We start from the raw sequence: 20,878 nt of genomic DNA, 5'->3' as shown, positions 1-20,878 counted from the left end.
TTGAATGAATGATGCTCATTACTATTGTGTTGGTCATGTCCTCTCCCAACCTCCTTACTGCCCCCCGCCCCAACCCTGTGGAATGCACTCCCCAATACTCTCAGAGAAGACCCCCCCTTCTTTCCCCAGCTGCACCTCCACTTAGTGTATCCACTTAAAACAAACAGCTGCCTCCACTTAGTTTAGTGTATCCACTTAAAACAAACAGCTGCACCTCCACTTAGTGTAGTGTATCCACTTAAAACAAACAGCTGCCTCCACTTAGTTTAGTGTATCCACTTAAAACAAACAGCTGCACCTCCACTTAGTTTAGTGTATCCACTTAAAACAAACAGCTGCACCTCCACTTAGTTTAATGTATCCACTTAAAACAAACAGCTGCACCTCCACTTAGTTTAATGTATCCACTTAAAACAAACAGCTGCATCTCCACTTAGTTTAGTGTATCCACTTAAAACAAACAGCTGCACCTCCACTTAGTTTAGTGTATCCACTTAAAACAAACAGCTGCACCTCCACTTAGTTTAGTGTATCCACTTAAAACAAACAGCTGCACCTCCACTTAGTTTAATGTATCCACTTAAAACAAACAGCTGCATCAACAAAGACATACAGATAAAGCAACATGATGTCATGAACTGTGTGGAGTTTATAAATGTTCAGATATACTGTTTACACTTATACTGTATGTTGGTTGGTTTACTGTTGAGTGAGAAAACAATGTTGCACATTAAGCTAATAATTGGGACCCCCCCTGGGGGTCCTGACCCACAGGTTGAGAACCACTGGTTTAGATGAGAATGAATGATAGCAGGCTGGCAGGGCCAGTGACGTGGGCGGGGCCAGTGACGTGGGCGTCACAGTGTGCTGTGATTGGTCGAGACAGAGACGTGGGTGTTTATGTTGGTGGCATTTACAGCTCATGAATAATTCATGAGGAGGGTGGGCTGAGTGTAAGTGACTGGAACAGACAGAAACTCTATTAGTGAAACGTCTTCTAGAACCAAGGACTAAAGAGTTAATAACTGTATTTGTTTATAAGAAACAAGGACTAAAGAGTTAATAACTTTATTAGTTTATAAGAAACAAGGATACTCGCCTGGATAAACTCATTATTGGAATTATCGATGGAAATGTGGAAATACCAGGAGATGAGGGAGAGACATTCCTGATTCACTCCATATGAGAGAAAGGTAACGTAGGTTTCAAACCATGATATACAAAAATATACAAAATATGCAGTTTATAATGATAACAGAAAGGAGGGGGGGGGACGGTGCCACTCACACTGTATATATATGTATTCATGTAACTATCTCTGCTGATACAGAGATTGTGATATAGACCAGTGGTGTAAAGTAACTAAGTACATTTACTCAAGTACTGTACTTTAAGTAAAGTATTTTCACTGCTTTATACTTCTACTCCACTACATCTCAGAGGCAAATATTGTACTTTTACTTCACTACAATTATTTGAACACTTTAGTTACTAGTTACTTTACAGATGTAAATGATTACATTAGTAAGCATTTACACTTCCCTATTTTATACATAGACTATTTGAAAAAAAGCAGATCTACAAGCTCACAGATGTGAGCTTGTAGATCGGCTATTTTCAAACATTTTGAAAACTTTTACTTTGGGTACTTTAAGTACATTTTAATACCAATACTTCTGTACTTTTACTCAAGTACATTTTTAATTCCTACTTTTACTTGTAACGGATTATTTCTATAATATTGAAGCACTGAAACCCTAATCGTTCCCGATGAGCAGGTTGGTGCCTTGAATGGTTTCCTCCGCCGTGTGTGTGTGTGTGTGTGTGTGTGTGTGTGTGTGTGTGTGTGTGTGTGTGTGTGTGTTCAGTTTATGTGATACAGAGTTTGACCTCATGTGCTGCTGGATGTTGTGTTGTGTTGTGTTGTGTTGTGTTGTGTTGTGTTGTGTTGTTTTGTGTATTGTGTGTAAAATAACAAAAGAACCCTGTTAGATGGTTTGGTAGATCTATGGTGTGAGACGGCATGGCTGCAGGGGAATTCACCCCCTGTGTGTGTGTGTGTGTGTGTGTGTGTGTGTGTGTGTGTGTGTGTGTGTGTGTGTGTGTGTGTGTGTGTGTGTGTCAGGCATAAACTTAAATTGCTCCGTTAAGAATCTTTCATATGAAAACAGTTTTATTACATTATATTGTGTATGGGGTCCCTGATAGGGGCTGTATTACTATGTATAGACTCAGGGGGTCCCTCACAGGGGCTGTTCTACTATGTATAGACTCAGGGGGTCCCTGATAGGGGCTGTATTACTATGTATAGACTCAGGGGGTCCCTCACAGGGGCTGTTTTACTATGTATAGACTCAGGGGCTCCCTGATAGGGGCTGTATTACTATGTATAGACTCAGGGGGTCCCTGACAGGGGCTGTATTACTATGTATAGACTCAGGGGGTCCCTGACAGGGGCTGTATTACTATGTATAGACTCAGGGGGTCCCTGATAGGGGCTGTATTACTATGTATAGACTCAGGGGGTCCCTGACAGGGGCTGTATTACTATGTATAGACTCAGGGGGTCCCTGACAGGGGCTGTATTACTATGTATAGACTCAGGGGGTCCCTCACAGGGGCTGTATTACTATGTATAGACTCAGGGGGTCCCTGACAGGGGCTGTATTACTATGTATAGACTCAGGGGGTCCCTGACAGGGGCTGTATTACTATTGTCACAGCTTGGCTCTAGGCCGTGACAAACATTGGGACGGAGACCAGGATGGAGTTATAAATCAAATACATATTTATTAAACAAGAACTAATGATAAAGAACTGAGGAGGTATAAACAAAACATGATAAGGATCCTATGGAGAGTGGAGTCAGTAATCAGTGGTGTAGATGTGGATGTGTGAAGCATGGTGTGGTGCGAGGTGTGTCGATGGAAAGAAAGAACATAATCATAGTAATAAGGGCATGGAGAATAGAGGGTTGGAGCTGGTGGACACAGGTCTGCTTCTGTCAGCTTCTTTTAAAGACTGGCCAGGGCGGGGCTTTTATAGCCTCCTGGAGGCACCGGGCCCAGGTGCTTTCCAATGAGCAATCAGGCCCCACCCTGCTTCCCTATAGGGCAAGAGTTAATGCAAAGCATCCTGGTGTTTCAGCTAGCAATAGGGCTGTCAAGGAGCAGGACAGGCCAGGGACCACAACGCCAGGCTCAGCCCGCCGACCAAATGAACGTTTAATTTTCACCGTCACATTTGAACTGACCTCTTTAGAATGCGTAGCAGGACCTACATGGTTCAACAGTGGTGATGGCGACACATTTGCCCACACGCGCCCCCCAGCATGCATGTTACCCAGGAGAACATCCACCCCAGCCATCGGCAACGCTGTGCGCAACGCCACTTCCACCTCGCCCTGAACCAGACCACACTCCAGATTGAGTGTGTGTATAGGAGAAGGGATTATGGACATGCCCATACCACGGCTCAACATGTCACCCCCAGTAGCAGACTGTGCAGAGAATGGCAGGAGAGAGTCAAGCACGTATGTGCCCAGTGCAGCTGTGTCCCGCAGAATTGTCACGGGTACTTTTTCACTGGATCCAGCAAGGGAGACAAATCCCCTCTCCACGAATGGACGGTACGCCTCGTCTACATCGCCGAGACTCCTCTCGTTCCCATGTAAAGGACCTTCCGACCTTGACACCACTGACACCGGCGCAACAGCCGCTGCCGACTTCACCTCCATTTTTTCTCTCTGTTTCAGTGAATAACAGTCTGCTTTAATGTAATCTCTCAAGAACAGATTCCGACCTGCGGTGGAATCTGTCGGAGCGGTTCGTCCTAACCAGTGCGCATTGGCTAAAAGTGGGCGTGCCTTCAGATCAGGAAGTGGGCCGCGCTTTACCCAATCAAATGTAGTGGGCGGGATTCACGTGTCCATCCACCATGATCCACCCTCCCCCCCTCGAAACTAGCCGAAACTAATTTAACAATAGCGTCCTCGGAGCGGACAAAACCACGGAAAGATATTCACATTTTAAATTACTCTTTCATCATAGAAACAAGTGGGCTTATAACCAAAACCATCCATGTTCTCTGGGAGAAGTGGTGTTAGTGTTCCGTGTAGAAATATTGTTAGTGGGAATGAAAACATGGTCGCACCAACCGGAAGTGATGCGCTATAGGCAGACATGAAACCGGTGTTTCCCTGCGCTCTAGTCTAACATTATACTCCTGCCAGACTCCACAGAATATCAGAAAAGCAGAGGTCGCTGTTTTTCATTTTCTGTGGGGTCTGGCTACGCGAGACTAGCTTTAATGTGACCCTTCTTGCCACAATAGTGACATGTTTTGTCACCGTCACGGGCAGCCCAGCTTGTCCCGTCCTCCATTTTAAAATTCCTACTGAAAGGTGCGCTGCTGCGCCCGCCGTCGCCATGGCTGGATGCGGTGCCCTCCTGATGCGTAATATGGGAGCCCCGTGGTACACATTCACGTTGCGTCAAGACGTACTGGTCAACCAAAGCGGCTGCTTCTGCCACAGTTTTAATCTGCTGCTCGGTGATATAAGTTGCTATGTGACTGGGAATTGCATTTTTAAACTGCTCTAGCAGTATCAAGTCCCACAACCCCTCACATGTGCTCCCACCTGCAGCCATACGCCAACGGTTAAAGTTGATCAATAATTCCTGTGAGAATTCTAAATGTGACTGTTTGTCGTCTTTTCTGTTATTCCTAAAGCGCTGACGGAAACTCTCAGGCACCATTTCATACACTTTAAGAACAGCAGACTTCACAGTGGCATAATTTAAACTTTCCGTTACTGATAATGCAGAATACGCCTCCTGTGCCTTCCCAGTAAGCACGCACTGCAGCATCACAGTACGGTCCGCATCAGGCCAACCTCTCCAGTTTGCCAGTCTTTCAAACAATGAAAAAAAAGTTTCAGGCTCCTTCTCACTGAATTTTGGCATCAAACGCAAACTGCTCACCAAATCAAAAGGTTGCTTTTCTGAAGCTACACTTCCTCCTCCCTCCAACATCGTCTGGTCCATCTTACCTTCCTTTACTAGCTCTACTTTCTCCCTCTGCAGATTGATTCTCAATTTTTCCATTTCAATTCTCTCTCGTTACTCGCTACTTCCACCCTTTCTTTTTCAATGTTAAGCTGTTGTTTGGTCCTCTCCATCTCTAGCTGAATAAGCATCAGTTCTTTTTGCTCTGAGAAAGACAGAGTTTGAGTCGGTGGCGGCACCGCCGCACCGTCTCCCTCCCCTGTTTCATTACCTGGCAAGATACCAATATCTTCCAAGCCAGCACTTAATACTATCTTAATTGTCTGTATTTTACGTCTCCTGTCCCCAATGTCAATGTTATAATGGTCAGCTATTTCTAGGAGCTGCTCCTTTGTACAGCTTTCCAAAAAATCTACTGACGGCGACGCCACAAATGTATCAATTTGGGCCATTTGAATTATCACTTGAATGTATATTGGACACAAGTTAAATACAACACTGGTACAAACTGTAACCGAGTAATCAGGAGCGTCCCCTAGCTGCCTAATCCAATCTTATATAACTCACCCCTAGCTCTTCATGAGGTGTTGCGGGGGTATTTACGCACTTAATATACGCAGGGGACAACGTAATCAGTTGATAACCACGCTGTCAGCCACGTACTGTGCCCCCGAGCCAACTGCTACTACCGCTTCACCCCAACATTACAAAAATACAAGAAAAAAAACAAATCCACGAAAGTTTAAAAACTGACGTGGCTTATGCCTAACATGGGACGAACATAGCTCCTATATGAATACTCAATTTCAAATTTCCAGTGTGTCAAAAACAATTAGTCCATATACATTCAAATACTCCATGCTCAACGAAAAAAATACGGGGAATCAAAAAAAATCAACGATAACGAAACGTTACTATAACTTTTAACTTTAACTGAACTTTAAAGTTTTAACAATACTCAATAGTTTCAGTAAACAAATTAATATTTAAATATTATATTGTTTAGACTGATGCTAGGTTCATTGTTTACCTGTGATCCTTACTGAGACACTACACTGTCTCTGTATTCTATGATCCTATAGTTTACTGAGACACTACACTGTCTCTGTATTCTATGATCCTATAGTTTACTGAGACACTACACTGTCTCTCTGTATTCTGTGTATGTGTTTTAGCATCATATTGTTTTAATTTGCATACAGGAGCAGGCAGCAGACCAAAGCAATCGATGCACAGCAGTAAAGATGGAGGCGCTGGTCAAAGCAGCCGTGATGGTTCTGTTCTGGCATCGTGTCTGTGGCCTGGACGTACCTCTGGAAAGTAAGTAGGAGCCCCTCGAAAACCATGCAGACGATGATGCATCTCACGGGACAGCATGTTATTTCTATAGATGCTAGGTTCATTTGTTTACCTGGTAATGGTAGGCCTACCCTATAGTTTTAATGTATACAGATTATTAGTTTGATATTATATTGTTTAGACCAATGCTAGGTTCATTGTTTACCAGTGATCCTAGTTTACTGAGACACTACACTGTCTCTATATTCTATGTATGTGTTTACCTTGTTTATTGTAAGTTAAATTATATTGTTATATTATTATTGTCTCCGCCAGGCCGAAAGGCATGGCGAGAGTATGTTTTAACCCTTGTCCGTCCGTCCGTCCGTGTGTCCTGTCCGTCTGCGGACAGCTAATCTCCGGCACCGTTGGCCCGGTCGCTGCAAAACTGTGCACTCCCTGGATGCCAATTCAGAACCTCTGCCCCAAATCTTTATAGCCCTGTTATAGCTCCACCAGGAGGCCGATTTGTGCAAAACCCATTTGTTTATATTACTCCTACAGATTTAATCCAACCGTCATGCAAATCGATAGACAGTATCTCTATAGTCATGTGATCAACACGGATCTGTCCGATTTCCCATATTCCATCCTCATTGGCTAAGGTAGGCTTCCAAAGTTTGCAGGATTGGTCCGTTTTGAACAAAATGCCTCAAATCATGAACGTAGCATGTGATTTCCGTTAAATTTCTCACACACACACACACACACACACACACACACACACACACACACACACACACACACACACACACACACACACACACACACACATACCCACTAGGCCGAGGAAGAAATGCCACCCTTTTCACATTAGCCTGTTATAGCGCCACCAGCAGGTCTAATTTAGCAAAACACATTTTTGGCACAAAATGCATCAAATCATGAATGCAGTGTCTGATTGCCGTGAAAGACCTAAGAATAAATGGCACCCATTTCATATTGGCCTATTATAGCGCCACCAGGAGGCCACAATAACACACCTGACCTGGCGGAGACCTGTGCTCCGAGGAGCACTTTGTCTAGTTAAACATACATTCTATGTATCTGTTTACCTTGTTTACTGTAAGTCACTCTGGATAAAGAGCCTCTGATAAATTACAACGTTATATAACTGCAAATTGTAAAGTAATATTATGTATATGTCATGTATGTCTCTCCTCCAGTCAGACAACCTCCCTCCATCATCACAGTCTCCTAAGGACCATGATAATAATAATAATAATAATAATAACGCATATATCTCTCTTACAGTCAGACAGCCTCCTACCATCTTCAGACAGTCTCCTAAGGACCACATCGTTGACCCTAAAGACACCATGGTGATAGAATGTGAAGCTAAAGGAAACCCTCTGCCAATGTAATTATTATTTTATTATCATTATTAATATTATTATTATTATTATTAAGGGGCCAAGCACGTAGTGCTGTGGTCCCTATTGTTTTTTTTATTCTTCCACCGTTTTCTCATATTTCGCAGCATTAACCTAACCATTTTTACAAAACTCTGCAATAAGGTAGAGGGCTAGCCGCTACACATATGTGTCTCCTCATGCCGAACAACTTTAACACTTTGACTTTGACACCTCTGACCCTTACGTTTTGAATTACATTAAAAACTGCTACATTTGAACTTCTCCTGAGATTTTCGAGCAATCTGCAAGACGTTTTCTACACGTGGACTTTGGACCAATATCTACAAACCACGTCACATTTGTATGAAACTTTGCAGTATGGTAGAGGGTCATTCCAAATAGGGCTGAAACCAATCTTACTCCAATTGGCCAAAGGGGGGCGCTACAGCAATCCTTTAAAAAATACAAACTTTGAACAGACTTAAGCCCTCGTTTGGCCTAAAGCCATGAGACTTGCTTACACATGTGCCTTGACTAATGAGGAACACATTTGTAAGTTTGAACAGTAAGCTCCGCCCTTAGATTTTCTGCCTTTTCATGCAGTTTGAAAAAAACTTAAACACGTTTTTCTCCTGGGATTGTTTAGCAATTCGCGTGAAACACACAATCTATAGACCATTATCTAAAATCCCAGTTGGGGAGGAGTTTGTACGTGAAAAAATGTATCCTCATGAGCCAATGAATATTGTAGAGGGCATGGCTTCATTAAAAAAAATCTCTCGATCTTAAGTCTGTGGTTCCAATGGCTCAGTCGGTAAAGCGTCTACCTGTCAGTCTGAAGGTCCCTGGTTCAAGCCGCGACTTATCCAGTCCAAATGTAATTCACCGAACAAAAATCAAGACTTTATTAATTAAAGCATGTGAACTTTAAAACAAGATATTTGTTTTAAATGTTGTGACGTATGTTCTAGTGAAACATGGGCATGGCGCATGACAGAAGGAAACAGGTTATGCTTTTCATCAAAATTAAACAGTGCTGTTGTAGTTGAATGGGTAGAAAGGACGCCTGGTTCGAATCCAGGCCACGGCTAAACCGACTGGCAAGAAATTGTCATGAATAACTGGACAAAGTAAAACATTTGGCAAACTTTTGTCTGGATGACATTTCAACATGAGCTTGAAATCTGCTATTATAAGCAACATAATAAAGACTTGCATTTTAATTTGCAAGACTAATATGCAAGTTCTGAGGGATATAACTCAGCTTAGCTTTTTCCAATGCTCGTTTGTTAACTGCGCGGGCTGCTTTCTCTAAAGTTCAATCTATTCTGTTTCTATGGCTTATTTTGCATATTGCATATTGCGTTTTGCATATTGCCTATCGCATTTCTTGGCCCCCCTATTGCTGATTGCAGCTACATTTATTAATATTTTTTTTTTTTATTGTTGTTGTTGTTATTATTTTTATTGGTATTCATTATTGTTGTTGTTATGTCAGTAATAGGCTCTATGCACAGCAGCCATAGTGGAAAGAAATCGGGCCTCTTCCTTACTTCCTCCACAGGTGTTACCAATGACACTAATGAAGGCTCTGTTCCATTCTGGTTATGTTGGCACGTCTTGTCATGTTTACTCACTGGAAACACTGCTACACTCTCTGAGTTATGGGGGTCCTTGACATTCAAAAGTTTGAGATAAATGGAGAGCCTTCAGTAGTATAAGAGGTACGACCTGTAAATTATTATCCTACATATAATTAAGGAAAGTCAGTCACACTCTCTGTCCTGCATGGTTCTCCTCACTGGCTGGAGCAATTGATCTGAACTTGCAGATGGACCATTAGCGTTATGCAGACCGTGAGGAAGCCTGTTTTTCACTTTTCCCAAATGCAAGCTGCTCTATTAGCCTTTTTTGGAAACTCTGTGTAGCTCTACGTCTACGGCCAAAGTTTTCGCCAATACTGGGTATGGACTAGTTATTATTATTATTATAATTATTATATTACAGTTTCTCGTGGAGGCGTAATGGACGGTACTTCAACGTGGCTCGTGATCCTCAGACTTCGATGAGGAGACGCTCTGGAACGTTGGACATCTACGCCTGGAACAACCCTGATGAATATGAAGCTGAATATCAATGTATCGCCTCTAATGAGCATGGATCTGCCTATTCACACAAGATCATTCTGAGACTGTCCAGTAAGTACCTTTATCATTCTGAGACTGTCCAGTAAGTACCTTTATCATTATGAGACTGTCCAGTAAGTACCTTTATCATTATGAGACTGTCCAGTAAGTACCTTTATCATTATGAGACTGTCCAGTAAGTACCTTTATCATTATGAGACTGTCCAGTAAGTACCTTTATCATTATGAGACTGTCCAGTAAGTACCTTTATCATTATGAGACTGTCCAGTAAGAACCTTTATCATTATGAGACTGTCCAGTAAGTACCTTTATCATTATGAGACTGTCCAGTAAGTACCTTTATCATTATGAGACTGTCCAGTAAGTACCTTTATCATTATGAGACTGTCCAGTAAGAACCTTTATCATTATGAGACTGTCCAGTAAGTACCTTTATCATTCTGAGACTGTCCAGTAAGTACCTTTATCATTATGAGACTGTCCAGTAAGTACCTTTATCATTATGAGACTGTCCAGTAAGTACCTTTATCATTATGAGACTGTCCAGTAAGAACCTTTATCATTATGAGACTGTCCAGTAAGTACCTTTATCATTCTGAGACTGTCCAGTAAGAACCTTTATCATTATGAGACTGTCCAGTAAGTACCTTTATCATTATGAGACTGTCCAGTAAGTACCTTTATCATTCTGAGACTGTCCAGTAAGTACCTTTATCATTATGAGACTTTTCCATAGAAAAATTACTTTACGAACCAGGGGATGGCCGAGTGACGTCAAGACTTCTGTACTCAATAGTGCTCTATAAAGTATATCTATAGTTTACATGTTTAGTGTTATATACAGTATATCTATAGTTTATATAAATGATATATTTTCAGGACCTCCACTGTGGCCCAGAGAGATTCTAGAACCAGTTGTGGTCAGTGCAGGTCTGCCTCTAGTTCTGTCATGTGAGCCCCCACCCGGACCCCCCCGCCCTGAGACCTACTGGATGAGTAGCTGTAAGTATAACCCAAATACCCTAACCCTCCCTTAACCTAACCCTAATACTCTAACCCTAGTACCCTAACCCTTAACCTAACCCTAGTACCCTAACCCTCCCTTAACCTAACCCTAGTACCCTAACCCTCCCTTAACCTAACCCTAATACTGTAACCCTAGTACCCTAACCCTTAACCTAACTCTAGTACCCTAACCCTTAACCTAACCCTAATACTCTAACCCTAGTACCCTAACCCTTAACCTAACCCTAATACTGTAACCCTAGTACCCTAACCCTTAACCTAACTCTAGTACCCTAACCCTAATACTCTAACCCTAGTACCCTAACCCTTAACCTAACCCCAATACTCTAACCCTAGTACCCTAACCCTTAACCTAACCCCTGAGACCTGAGACCTACTGGATGAGCCTCACTTTATGTTACATCTTGTTAAAGGTCTTGCAAGTCAGTGGCTTCCAACCTTTATCCTTGGAGCCCCTGACGAAAACAGAGACTCCCCACACACACACACACACACACACACACACACACACACACACACACACACACACACACACACACACACACACACACTAGGCATAGGCATTTTTGGGACCGGCACCACCATGGCCGGCAGGATTATATTTTACCGGCCAAAGAATAAATTTACCGGCCATATTATAATTAACGTCACATGCGTGTTTGCACTGCATACATGCACCCAACTGATTGGGCTCATTACACCTCGCTACGTTAGAGCTGCGCTGCTGTGCTGCTGAACTGCTGCGTGACGAATACCAAAACGCGCGCCCCAAAACAGTCGCCCCGGGGAAAATCCGGCGGTATTCGCCTGGTGTTCCTAAACATATCAGTAAACTATGCCTAACTCTAACCTTATTCCTGATCTTAACCTCAGTAAAACTATACCTAATCCTAAACCTATTTCTACCCTTATCCTCAGTAAAACAAATTCGGGCTGTGGTTTCCCTGCGCAACACCGTCGCACAGTATAAACAAATTCATATATATTTTGGGCTTTACATCGATTCTCATTCAACCTTGATATACAAAAGTAGGTTTTGTTTTGTTTTGTTAACGTTAATTATATATGTGGCCTTGCGCGAGGTTGATTACTTGCCTTTATAGTTGCTTTCACCAACTTTCACCACTTTATCCATTGCAGTAACTGTGCTTTGCATAATATCCACGACCCACACGTGTTCGGGACGGGACGGGTCCCTTTATCGACAATTGGGTCCGGTTTGGTTCAGATTCTATCACCTCGGAAAATCCCGGTTCTGTATATCAACACCCGAGCGAGCCACCCTACTCAGCGTTGATCAGGAGGAGACACAGCTGTGTCTCTTTAGCAGTGTTGTGGCGAATCAAAAATAGCAGACATACAAGCTCACAACGCGGCGCGTTGCGACGTGCTGTGAGCTTGTAGCTCTGATATTTTTGATTCGCCACAACACTGCTAAAGAGACACAGCTGTGTCTCTTTAGCAGTGTTGTGGCGAATCAAAAATAGCAGACATACAAGCTCACAACGCGGCGCGTTGTGACGTGCTGTGAGCTTGTAGCTCTGATATTTTCAACGCGCGACACCATCGTACAACGAATAGGCTATTCTATAACTGCAGCGCACAGCAGCAGCCGAGCAGGCTGTCGGAATTAAACCACACAGTCAGAACATGATAAAAACTTTAAATGATTATGATTGTAACGGTTGTAGCCAACTACTTTATGCAAATAATAATATTAATAATAGGCTTAAATGATAAAATAGCCTAATAACAGCATTTTCCCAACCGGCCACGGTGGCCGGTGGTGTTTATATTTACCGGCCAATTAAACATTTTACCGGTCAATGGCCGGTATATACCGGCTAACGGAATCCCTGGGAGGAACACCAACCCACTGACTGTACAATAACCTGAGGAACACCAACCCACTAACCCTTTACCATAATACATTCAGTGTGTGTCATTACAGGTTCCTATGAACTGGTCCATTCAGACTGCATTTCCCACAAAGCATTGCTGTGTGTCATTACAGGTTCCTATGCCAGGCCTTTCAACTGGCCCATTCAGACTGCATTTCCCACAATGCAACCTGTCCGCCAGGACCGCAGGGTGTCGATGGGAGTGAATGGAGATCTGTACTTCTCTAACGTTCTGTTCAACGACTCTGTGCACGATTACTGCTGCAACGCTCGCTTCCCCCACAAGAACGCTGTTCACCAGAAGAGACCTGTGGTGGTCAAAGTGCTCACAAGTGAGTTCGCTTGTAGATCTATTATTATAGAGACCTTTATTTATTCAGGGAAGACCGTTGAGAGTAAGCTCTCTTTTTCAAGGACGCCCTGAGTACAACATGATCACAACATATACAACAACTAAATGCTATTTTAAATAAGGTGCAATTTAAAAGCATCATAATACAGATACAGTAGGTGCAGTTTAATGCATCCTAAATGTCTCTATAGAGACCAATGTTTCATCTGGAGCATAAAAGATGAACGTCTCTCCTTGTTCACTGTTCATTGGTGGAGAGATGAGTCTGTGAGCGTGTTTTAGGTTTTAAAAGGCAGCAACAACTGCCTGTGTTCTCCCTGACAGATACTGTGAGAACCAGCTGACAGAGAGTTCATCAAAGCCAATGGAAGATAGTTTTTGTAATAATATCAGGTGATCCACCGTATAGATCAATAAAGAGAACTGCACATTGCTGTAACTGTTACGGCTGGTGTGTACAGTTTGGTGAAGGCCGAATGGGCGAGTTTATTCAAGTGTTTTGGGGGGGGGGGGGGGGGGTCATTGGAGTTGGTGAGGGTTGGTGGCTCCGCTGGTTGACATAACTCAGCTCTGGGGTCAGGAATACTGGAGAGGAGAAGTAGTGTCAGTGGAAACAACCACAACAGGAGAACAACAGTGTGAAGTTGTACATCTTGGCAAAAACATCTAAAATAAAAAATCAGCTAAATAGTAAAGTTAGATACACTAGTACAGCAAGGCCTATACTTTACCATACGAGTAGACAGTTCAGCTCTGGCAAAGAGTGACATGCAGACTGGGCTTTGGTAGAGGAGACAAGGGACAGGTGCAGGGATTGGTTGAGGAGAACAGGTGCAGGGATTGGTTGAGGAGAACAGGTGAGTAGCCAATAACGGGGGAGGGGGAAGTGAAGGCGAGGAGGAGCGAGCCGTAACACTAACTGTGTTGCTTATAGGATCACTTAATTCACCCATTTTAAACCTATATTCATATAATTGGTCCTCACGAATGCTCATTATAATATGTATCAGTCATGTATCAAGTTCAGAATGAATGAATGAATGAATGAATTAATTAATTGTACCACTCACTTTCCCCACTAGCACCAGTAACCATGTGTGTTTATAATTATGACAAACTAATGGACTTATGCAACGTGCTGTTTTATTTACAAACTAATGGACTTATGCAACATGCTGTTTTATTTACAAACTAATGGACTTATACAACATGCTGTTTTATTTCAGACAATCCTCTAAAATGACTCAACATTTTTCTCCACATGTTACTGACTGGTTGTGGTGAGTGCGTTGTTCTGCTTCATTTATGATTATGAGTTTTTTCATTTATAAAACTATCTTTGCTCAAATAATCACACTCTGCTTGTTGTGCTGATTAACTATTTGTTATTGTTTGTCAGGCAACTTTGTTGACATGCTGAATTGTGTGTGTATGTGCGTGCGTGTGTGTGTGCGTGCATGCGTGCGTGCATGTGGTGGTTGTGTCTCTCCAGTGCGCTCCATAGCGGAGGCTGCCCCCTCCTGGTTGTCTCCTAAAGGTGCATCCAGCCACATCCGGGTTCTTCAGGGGGAGGAGCTACTGCTGGAATGCATCGCAGCAGGAGTGTGAGTGTCAGCACACACACACACACACACACACACACACACACACACACACACACACACACACACACACACACACACACACACACACACACACACACACACACACACACACACACGGGTTGACACAGTTGGTCAAAATCTCCCATCAAGGCTCTCTATAAGAAAGGGCGGTCCCCTTAGTGGGGTTTTTGACAGAAATATTTCTGACAGAACAATGCTTTTTGACAAAGCAGTTTTTTTTATGCTTTTTGACATAAAGCAGTTTTTTTTAACGCTTATTGACAGAAAACCTTTGTAATAGAATTGTTTTCCTTTTTCTTACGTTGAGGTTAGGTTTAGGCATAGTTTTTGAGAGTTTACAGTTAGGTTTAGGCATAGTTTTTGAGAGTTTACAGTTAGGTTTAGGCATAGTTTTTGAGAGTTTACAGTTAGGTTTAGGCATAGTTTTTGAGAGTTTACAGTTAGGTTTAGGCATAGTTTTTGAGAGTTTACGGTTAGGTTTAGGCATAGTTTTTGAGAGTTTACGGTTAGGTTTAGGCATAGTTTTTGAGAGTTTACAGTTAGGTTTAGGCATAGTTTTTGAGAGTTTACAGTTAGGTTTAGGCATAGTTTTTGAGAGTTTACAGTTAGATTTAGGCATAGTTTTTGAGAGTTTACAGTTAGGTTTAGGCATAGTTTTTGAGAGTTTACAGTTAGATTTAGGCATAGTTTTTCAGAGTTTACAGTTAGGTTTAGGCATAGTTTTTGAGAGTTTACAGTTAGGTTTAGGCATAGTTTTTGAGAGTTTACAGTTAGGTTTAGGCATAGTTTTTCAGAGTTTACAGTTAGGTTTAGGCATACTCTCACTGGCTGCTATTTCTTTTCAAATGTATATACTTTAATTATCCTCACTATTTAAAACAATATCTACGTCCCTTCAGCTCACCATACAGCCTAAGAAATACAGAGTACCCTTACTTCATTATCCCTACCAGAATCGATAAAGAAGTTGGCCGACGTGCCTTTGAATATAAAGCCCCATCCGATTGGAACGATCTCCCCAGTTCCCTTAGATCTATTAACTCCTTTAATACTTTTAAAGCATCCATTTTTACACATCTGCAAATAACCTGTTCTTGCTTCTAATTGGCTTCTGATTGATTTCTGTTTCTTACAATCTATCCTGTGAATAATGAGTTATATACCGCATGTGCATGACTGAATTATGTGTATCTGCCTGGGCATGTCATTGCATGTTTACCGCATGTGCATGTATATAATGTCTGTAGCTCCTACTCCTGTTTTTGTTCTCTAAGCCTTACATGTCTACATTATTAATGCATGAAGTCTGTTAACTTGTTAGTATTCAGGCGGGGTGGGAGCGGCCAGTTTCAAGAGAGCATATGTCTTATGTTTGTGTTTTGTTTTGTCACGTTTGTTTTGTCCTGTTTATGTACAGCTTGCATGGATGTATCTGTTGTATTGTATCGTCCATTGTATTTCTTTGTATTTCTGTAAAGAGGACCCTCTCTAAAATGAGATGAAACATCTCAAGGGGCTATCCTTTCAATAAAGGTACTATATATATCGTTTTTGAGAGTTTACGGTTAGGTTTAGGCATAGTTTTTCAGAGTTTACAGTTAGGTTTAGGCATAGTTTTTCAGAGTTTACAGTTAGGTTTAGGCATAGTTTTTCAGAGTTTACAGTTAGGTTTAGGCATAGTTTTTCAGAGTTTACAGTTAGGTTTAGGCATAGTTTTTCAGAGTTTACAGTTAGGTTTAGGCAGTGGTGAGCTGTGGATTTTTGAACTATGGGTACTGTATTTTATGACGTCACGCGCGCGCACGTGCGCGCACATAGCCACTCAGCTCAGTGCTAGTTGAAATATTGTATTCAACATGTGATTATTAATGTAATCATATGTATTATTATTTTGTTGTATTGTTAATTTGTTTTTTTTGTTTTTTTAATTATTTTATTTTCCTTTTAATTTTATATAAAAGCCCTTTACATAGACTCACCCACACATAAGTAGGCCTACTTAAAATAATCAGACAACTTGTCTTTGTCTTGTCTCAGAGAACTGGGTCCTCTGCTAAGCGATCCCCTTCACACCTTGCAGTGCAGAGATGTTGTCTCTCATTGTGAGAGGAATGTAACACATTCAATTCAAGTCCGTGTCTTTTCTCGAGTAGCCTAATGTTATGCAAAGCAGCCAGGTAGAGGCTATTGAGAACGGCTCGCCACTGACGGCGCGAACCTTGAGAGGCTATTGTTTTTAAACTTTAAGGCGTTAAAGACCGCCGCTGACGGTGCGTGCACGCGCGCCCCCAGCTCCCATAGTGTCAGAACTAAGGGTACGCCGTACCCCCCCGTACCCCCTACAGCTCAACCCTGGGTTTAGGCATAGTTTTTCAGAGTTTACAGTTAGGTTTAGGCATAGTTTTTGAGAGTTTACAGTTAGGTTTAGGCATAGTTTTTGAGAGTTTACGGTTAGGTTTAGGCATAGTTTTTCAGAGTTTACAGTTAGGTTTAGGCATAGTTTTTGAGAGTTTACAGTTAGGTTTAGGCATAGTTTTTCAGAGTTTACGGTTAGGTTTAATTTGCAAAAGCGCAACAAAATATTTCCACAGATACACGTAGACTCAAGGATAAACAAGGAAAGACTTGGGCACGGCCATGTGGTGTGTCCAAGGTTTCTGTCAGAAAGCCTTGAGAGGAGATGCTGTGAATGACCTTGTGACCCCTCCCTTAAAGGCCCACTCCTCACATCAGCTGGATAAAAGACGGAGAGCCCCTAGTGGTGACTTCACGAATGAAAGTGAAAAACTACAACAAGATGATTCAAATCCCCAAAGCTTCGTTTGACGACCAGGGAGAATACACCTGCACCGCTACCAACAAACTACGATACATTGAACACACCATCGCTGTCCGAGTCAAAGGTGAGTTATAAATTACCATACACTGAACACATACTGTTATAAACTACCATACACTGAACACACACTGTTATAAACTACCATACCCTGAACACACCATCACTGTTATAAACTACCATACCCTGAACACACACTGTTATAAACTACCATACACTGAACACACCATCACTGTTATAAACTACCATATATTGAACACACCATCACTGTTATGATACACTTATCGTTTGATGCACTTAATTGTTTTAGCTCATTTGATTAGTAATGATGTAATATTAGATATATAGATGATAACATGTACTTCCAGCCTCTCCGTTCTGGTTGGAGAAACCTGTAGATCTGGTTTTGGCTCCAGAGGAAAGCGGTAGTTTAACGTGTCGCTCTGACGGCGTTCCTCGACCCTCCATCCGCTGGTTCATCAACGGAGAGCCAATCGAAAGTAAGTATTTAATGTATTTATTATAATTATTATTACACTGATTACACCCGGACAATGTTGTGGTGAATGTTAAAACCAGGACAATGTTGAGGTGAATGTTAAAACCAGGACAATGTTGTGGTGAATGTTAAAACCAGGACAATGTTGTGGTGAATGTTAAAACCAGGACAATGTTGAGGTGAATGTTAAAACCAGGACAATGTTGAGGTGAATGTTAAAACCAGGACAATGTTGAGGTGAATGTTAAAACCAGGACAATGTTGTGTGAATGTCAAAACCAGGACAATGTTGTGGTGAATGTTAAAACCAGGACAATGTTGTGTGAATGTTAAAACCAGGACAATGTTATGTGAATGTTAAAACCAGGACAATGTTGTGTGAATGTTAAAACCAGGACAATGTTGTGGTGAATGTTAAAACCAGGACAATGTTGTGTGAATGTTAAAACCAGGACAATGTTGTGTGAATGTTAAAACCAGGACAATGTTGTGTGAATGTTAAAACCAGGACAATGTTGTGGTGAATGTTAAAACCAGGACAATGTTGTGTGAATGTCAAAACCAGGACAATGTTGTGGTGAATGTTAAAACCAGGACAATGTTGTGGTGAATGTTAAAACCAGGACAATGTTGTAGTGAATGTTAAAACCAGGACAATGTTGAGGTGAATGTTAAAACCAGGACAATGTTGTGGTGAATGTTAAAACCAGGACAATGTTGAGGTGAATGTTAAAACCAGGACAATGTTGTGTGAATGTTAAAACCAGGACAATGTTGTGCTGAATGTTAAAACCAGGACAATGTTGTAGTGAATGTTAAAACCAGGACAATGTTGTGGTGAATGTTAAAACCAGGACAATGTTGTGGTGAATGTTAAAACCAGGACAATGTTGTAGTGAATGTTAAAACCAGGACAATGTTGTGGTGAATGTTAAAACCAGGACAATGTTGTGGTGAATGTTAAAACCAGGACAATGTTGAGGTGAATGTTAAAACCAGAACAATGTTGTGGTGAATGTTAAAACCAGGACAATGTTGAGGTGAATGTTAAAACCAGGACAATGTTGTGGTGAATGCTAAAACCAGGACAATGTTGTGGTGAATGTTAAAACCAGGACAATGTTGTGTGAATGTTAAAACCAGGACAATGTTGTGTGAATGTTAAAACCAGGACAATGTTGTGTGAATGTTAAAACCAGGACAATGTTGTGTGAATGTTAAAACCAGGACAATGTTGTGGTGAATGTTAAAACCAGGACAATGTTGAGGTGAATGTTAAAACCAGAACAATGTTGTGGTGAATGTTAAAACCAGAACAATGTTGTGGTGAATGTTAAAACCAGAACAATGTTGTGGTGAATGTTAAAACCAGGACAGTGTTGTGGTGAATGTTAAAACCAGAACAATGTTGTGGTGAATGTTAAAACCAGGACAATGTTGTGGTGAATGTTAAAACCAGGACAATGTTGAGGTGAATGTTAAAACCAGGACAATGTTGTGGTGAATGTTAAAACCAGGACAATGTTGAGGTGAATGTTAAAACCAGAACAATGTTGTGGTGAATGTTAAAACCAGGACAATGTTGTGGTGAATGTTAAAACCAGGACAATGTTGTGGTGAATGTTAAAACCAGAACAATGTTGTGGTGAATGTTAAAACCAGGACAGTGTTGTGGTGAATGTTAAAACCAGGACGTACAGTATTAGTGTTTTAAAGATATTTGTCGGGACTCGGGACATGCAGCTTCAAATCGCGGCCAAACCGGGACGTCTGGTCAATCTGATGTTGTAATGTAATGAATGTACTTACTGTAAGTCTCTTTGGATAAAAGCGTCTGCTAAATGACTGTATGTGATGTAACATTGTAATGTGTGTTCTCCAGACAGCCATCATCTATTATACTTTATATAATGTGTATTAATGTCCTCCACACAGCGGCCACGGTCCATCCCAGTCGTCAGGTCTCTGGGGACACAGTGATGTTCAGAGGAGTGACGTTAGAGAACACTGCAGTGTATCAGTGCAACGCTTCTAACCAGTACGGATACCTGCTGGCCAACGCCTTTGTCAACGTGCTGCGTACGTAACCACTGTGTGTGTGTGTGTGTGTGTGTGTGTGTGTGTGTGTGTGTGTGTGTGTGTGTGTGTGTGTGTGGGCGCGCGCGCGTGTCACTGGAGCTCCTCCTCCATGTGTAGGAGGAGCTTGAACTCCTGCAGAGCGGTCTATTGGTCCAGAGCGCTGGGCGGGCGTTTTGCAGAAACCAAAATGTGGAAGAGCCAATCGGCGTCTATAAGCTCAGGGCCCTGCTGTGATTGGCTCTATAAGCTCACGGCCCTGCTGTGATTGGCTCTTCCACAGGGCCCAGTGATTGGCTCTTAAGCTCGGGGCCTTGTGATTGGCTCTTAAGCTCGGGGCCCTGCTGTGATTGGCTCTATAAGCTCAGGGCCCTGTGATTGGCTCTTCCACATTCTGGAAGAGCCAAAGATGAGGAAGAGTGAAGAGCTCAGAGGTCATAGTGTTGTTCATTCCTCCAGATTCGACCCCTCGTATCCTGGGCCCCCGGGGTCAGGGGTCAGAGGTCATAGTGTTGTTTATATCTCCAGATTCGACCCCTCGTATCCTGGGCCCCCGGGTGGAGCATGTGAAGCTGGTGGAGGGAAGTCGTGTCTTCATAGACTGTCGCTACTTTGGTTCTCCAGTTCCTGAGCTACGATGGTGAGATACTTTTGTAACGTTATTATGTATCCATTACATTACTGAGGTATGTAACGTTATTATGTAACCATTACAT

At 42.1% G+C, this 20,878-nt stretch overlaps 1 protein-coding gene across 1 annotated transcript in view; it reads left to right on the top strand.

Annotated features, from left to right (window-relative positions):
* The first annotated feature begins 6,231 nt into the window (after window positions 1–6,231).
* The window catches only part of nfascb (neurofascin homolog (chicken) b), a 33,006-nt gene continuing 18,359 nt past the window's right edge, over window positions 6,232–20,878 (top strand). The window contains exons 1-10 of the mRNA XM_084068415.1: window positions 6,232–6,326; window positions 7,599–7,704; window positions 9,707–9,897; window positions 10,727–10,849; window positions 12,888–13,106; window positions 14,619–14,730; window positions 17,467–17,654; window positions 17,956–18,087; window positions 20,022–20,165; window positions 20,691–20,802. Coding sequence (XP_083924541.1) covers window positions 6,251–6,326; window positions 7,599–7,704; window positions 9,707–9,897; window positions 10,727–10,849; window positions 12,888–13,106; window positions 14,619–14,730; window positions 17,467–17,654; window positions 17,956–18,087; window positions 20,022–20,165; window positions 20,691–20,802 — 1,403 coding nt within the window. The 5' untranslated portion in view covers window positions 6,232–6,250. The remainder of the gene's footprint in view (window positions 6,327–7,598; window positions 7,705–9,706; window positions 9,898–10,726; window positions 10,850–12,887; window positions 13,107–14,618; window positions 14,731–17,466; window positions 17,655–17,955; window positions 18,088–20,021; window positions 20,166–20,690; window positions 20,803–20,878) is intronic.

The sequence above is a fragment of the Gymnoscopelus microlampas genome, assembly GCF_963454915.1.
Source record: "Gymnoscopelus microlampas genome assembly, chromosome: 10".
NCBI lineage: Eukaryota > Metazoa > Chordata > Actinopteri > Myctophiformes > Myctophidae > Gymnoscopelus > Gymnoscopelus microlampas.
This window is presented reverse-complemented; position numbering and strand designations above follow the sequence as displayed.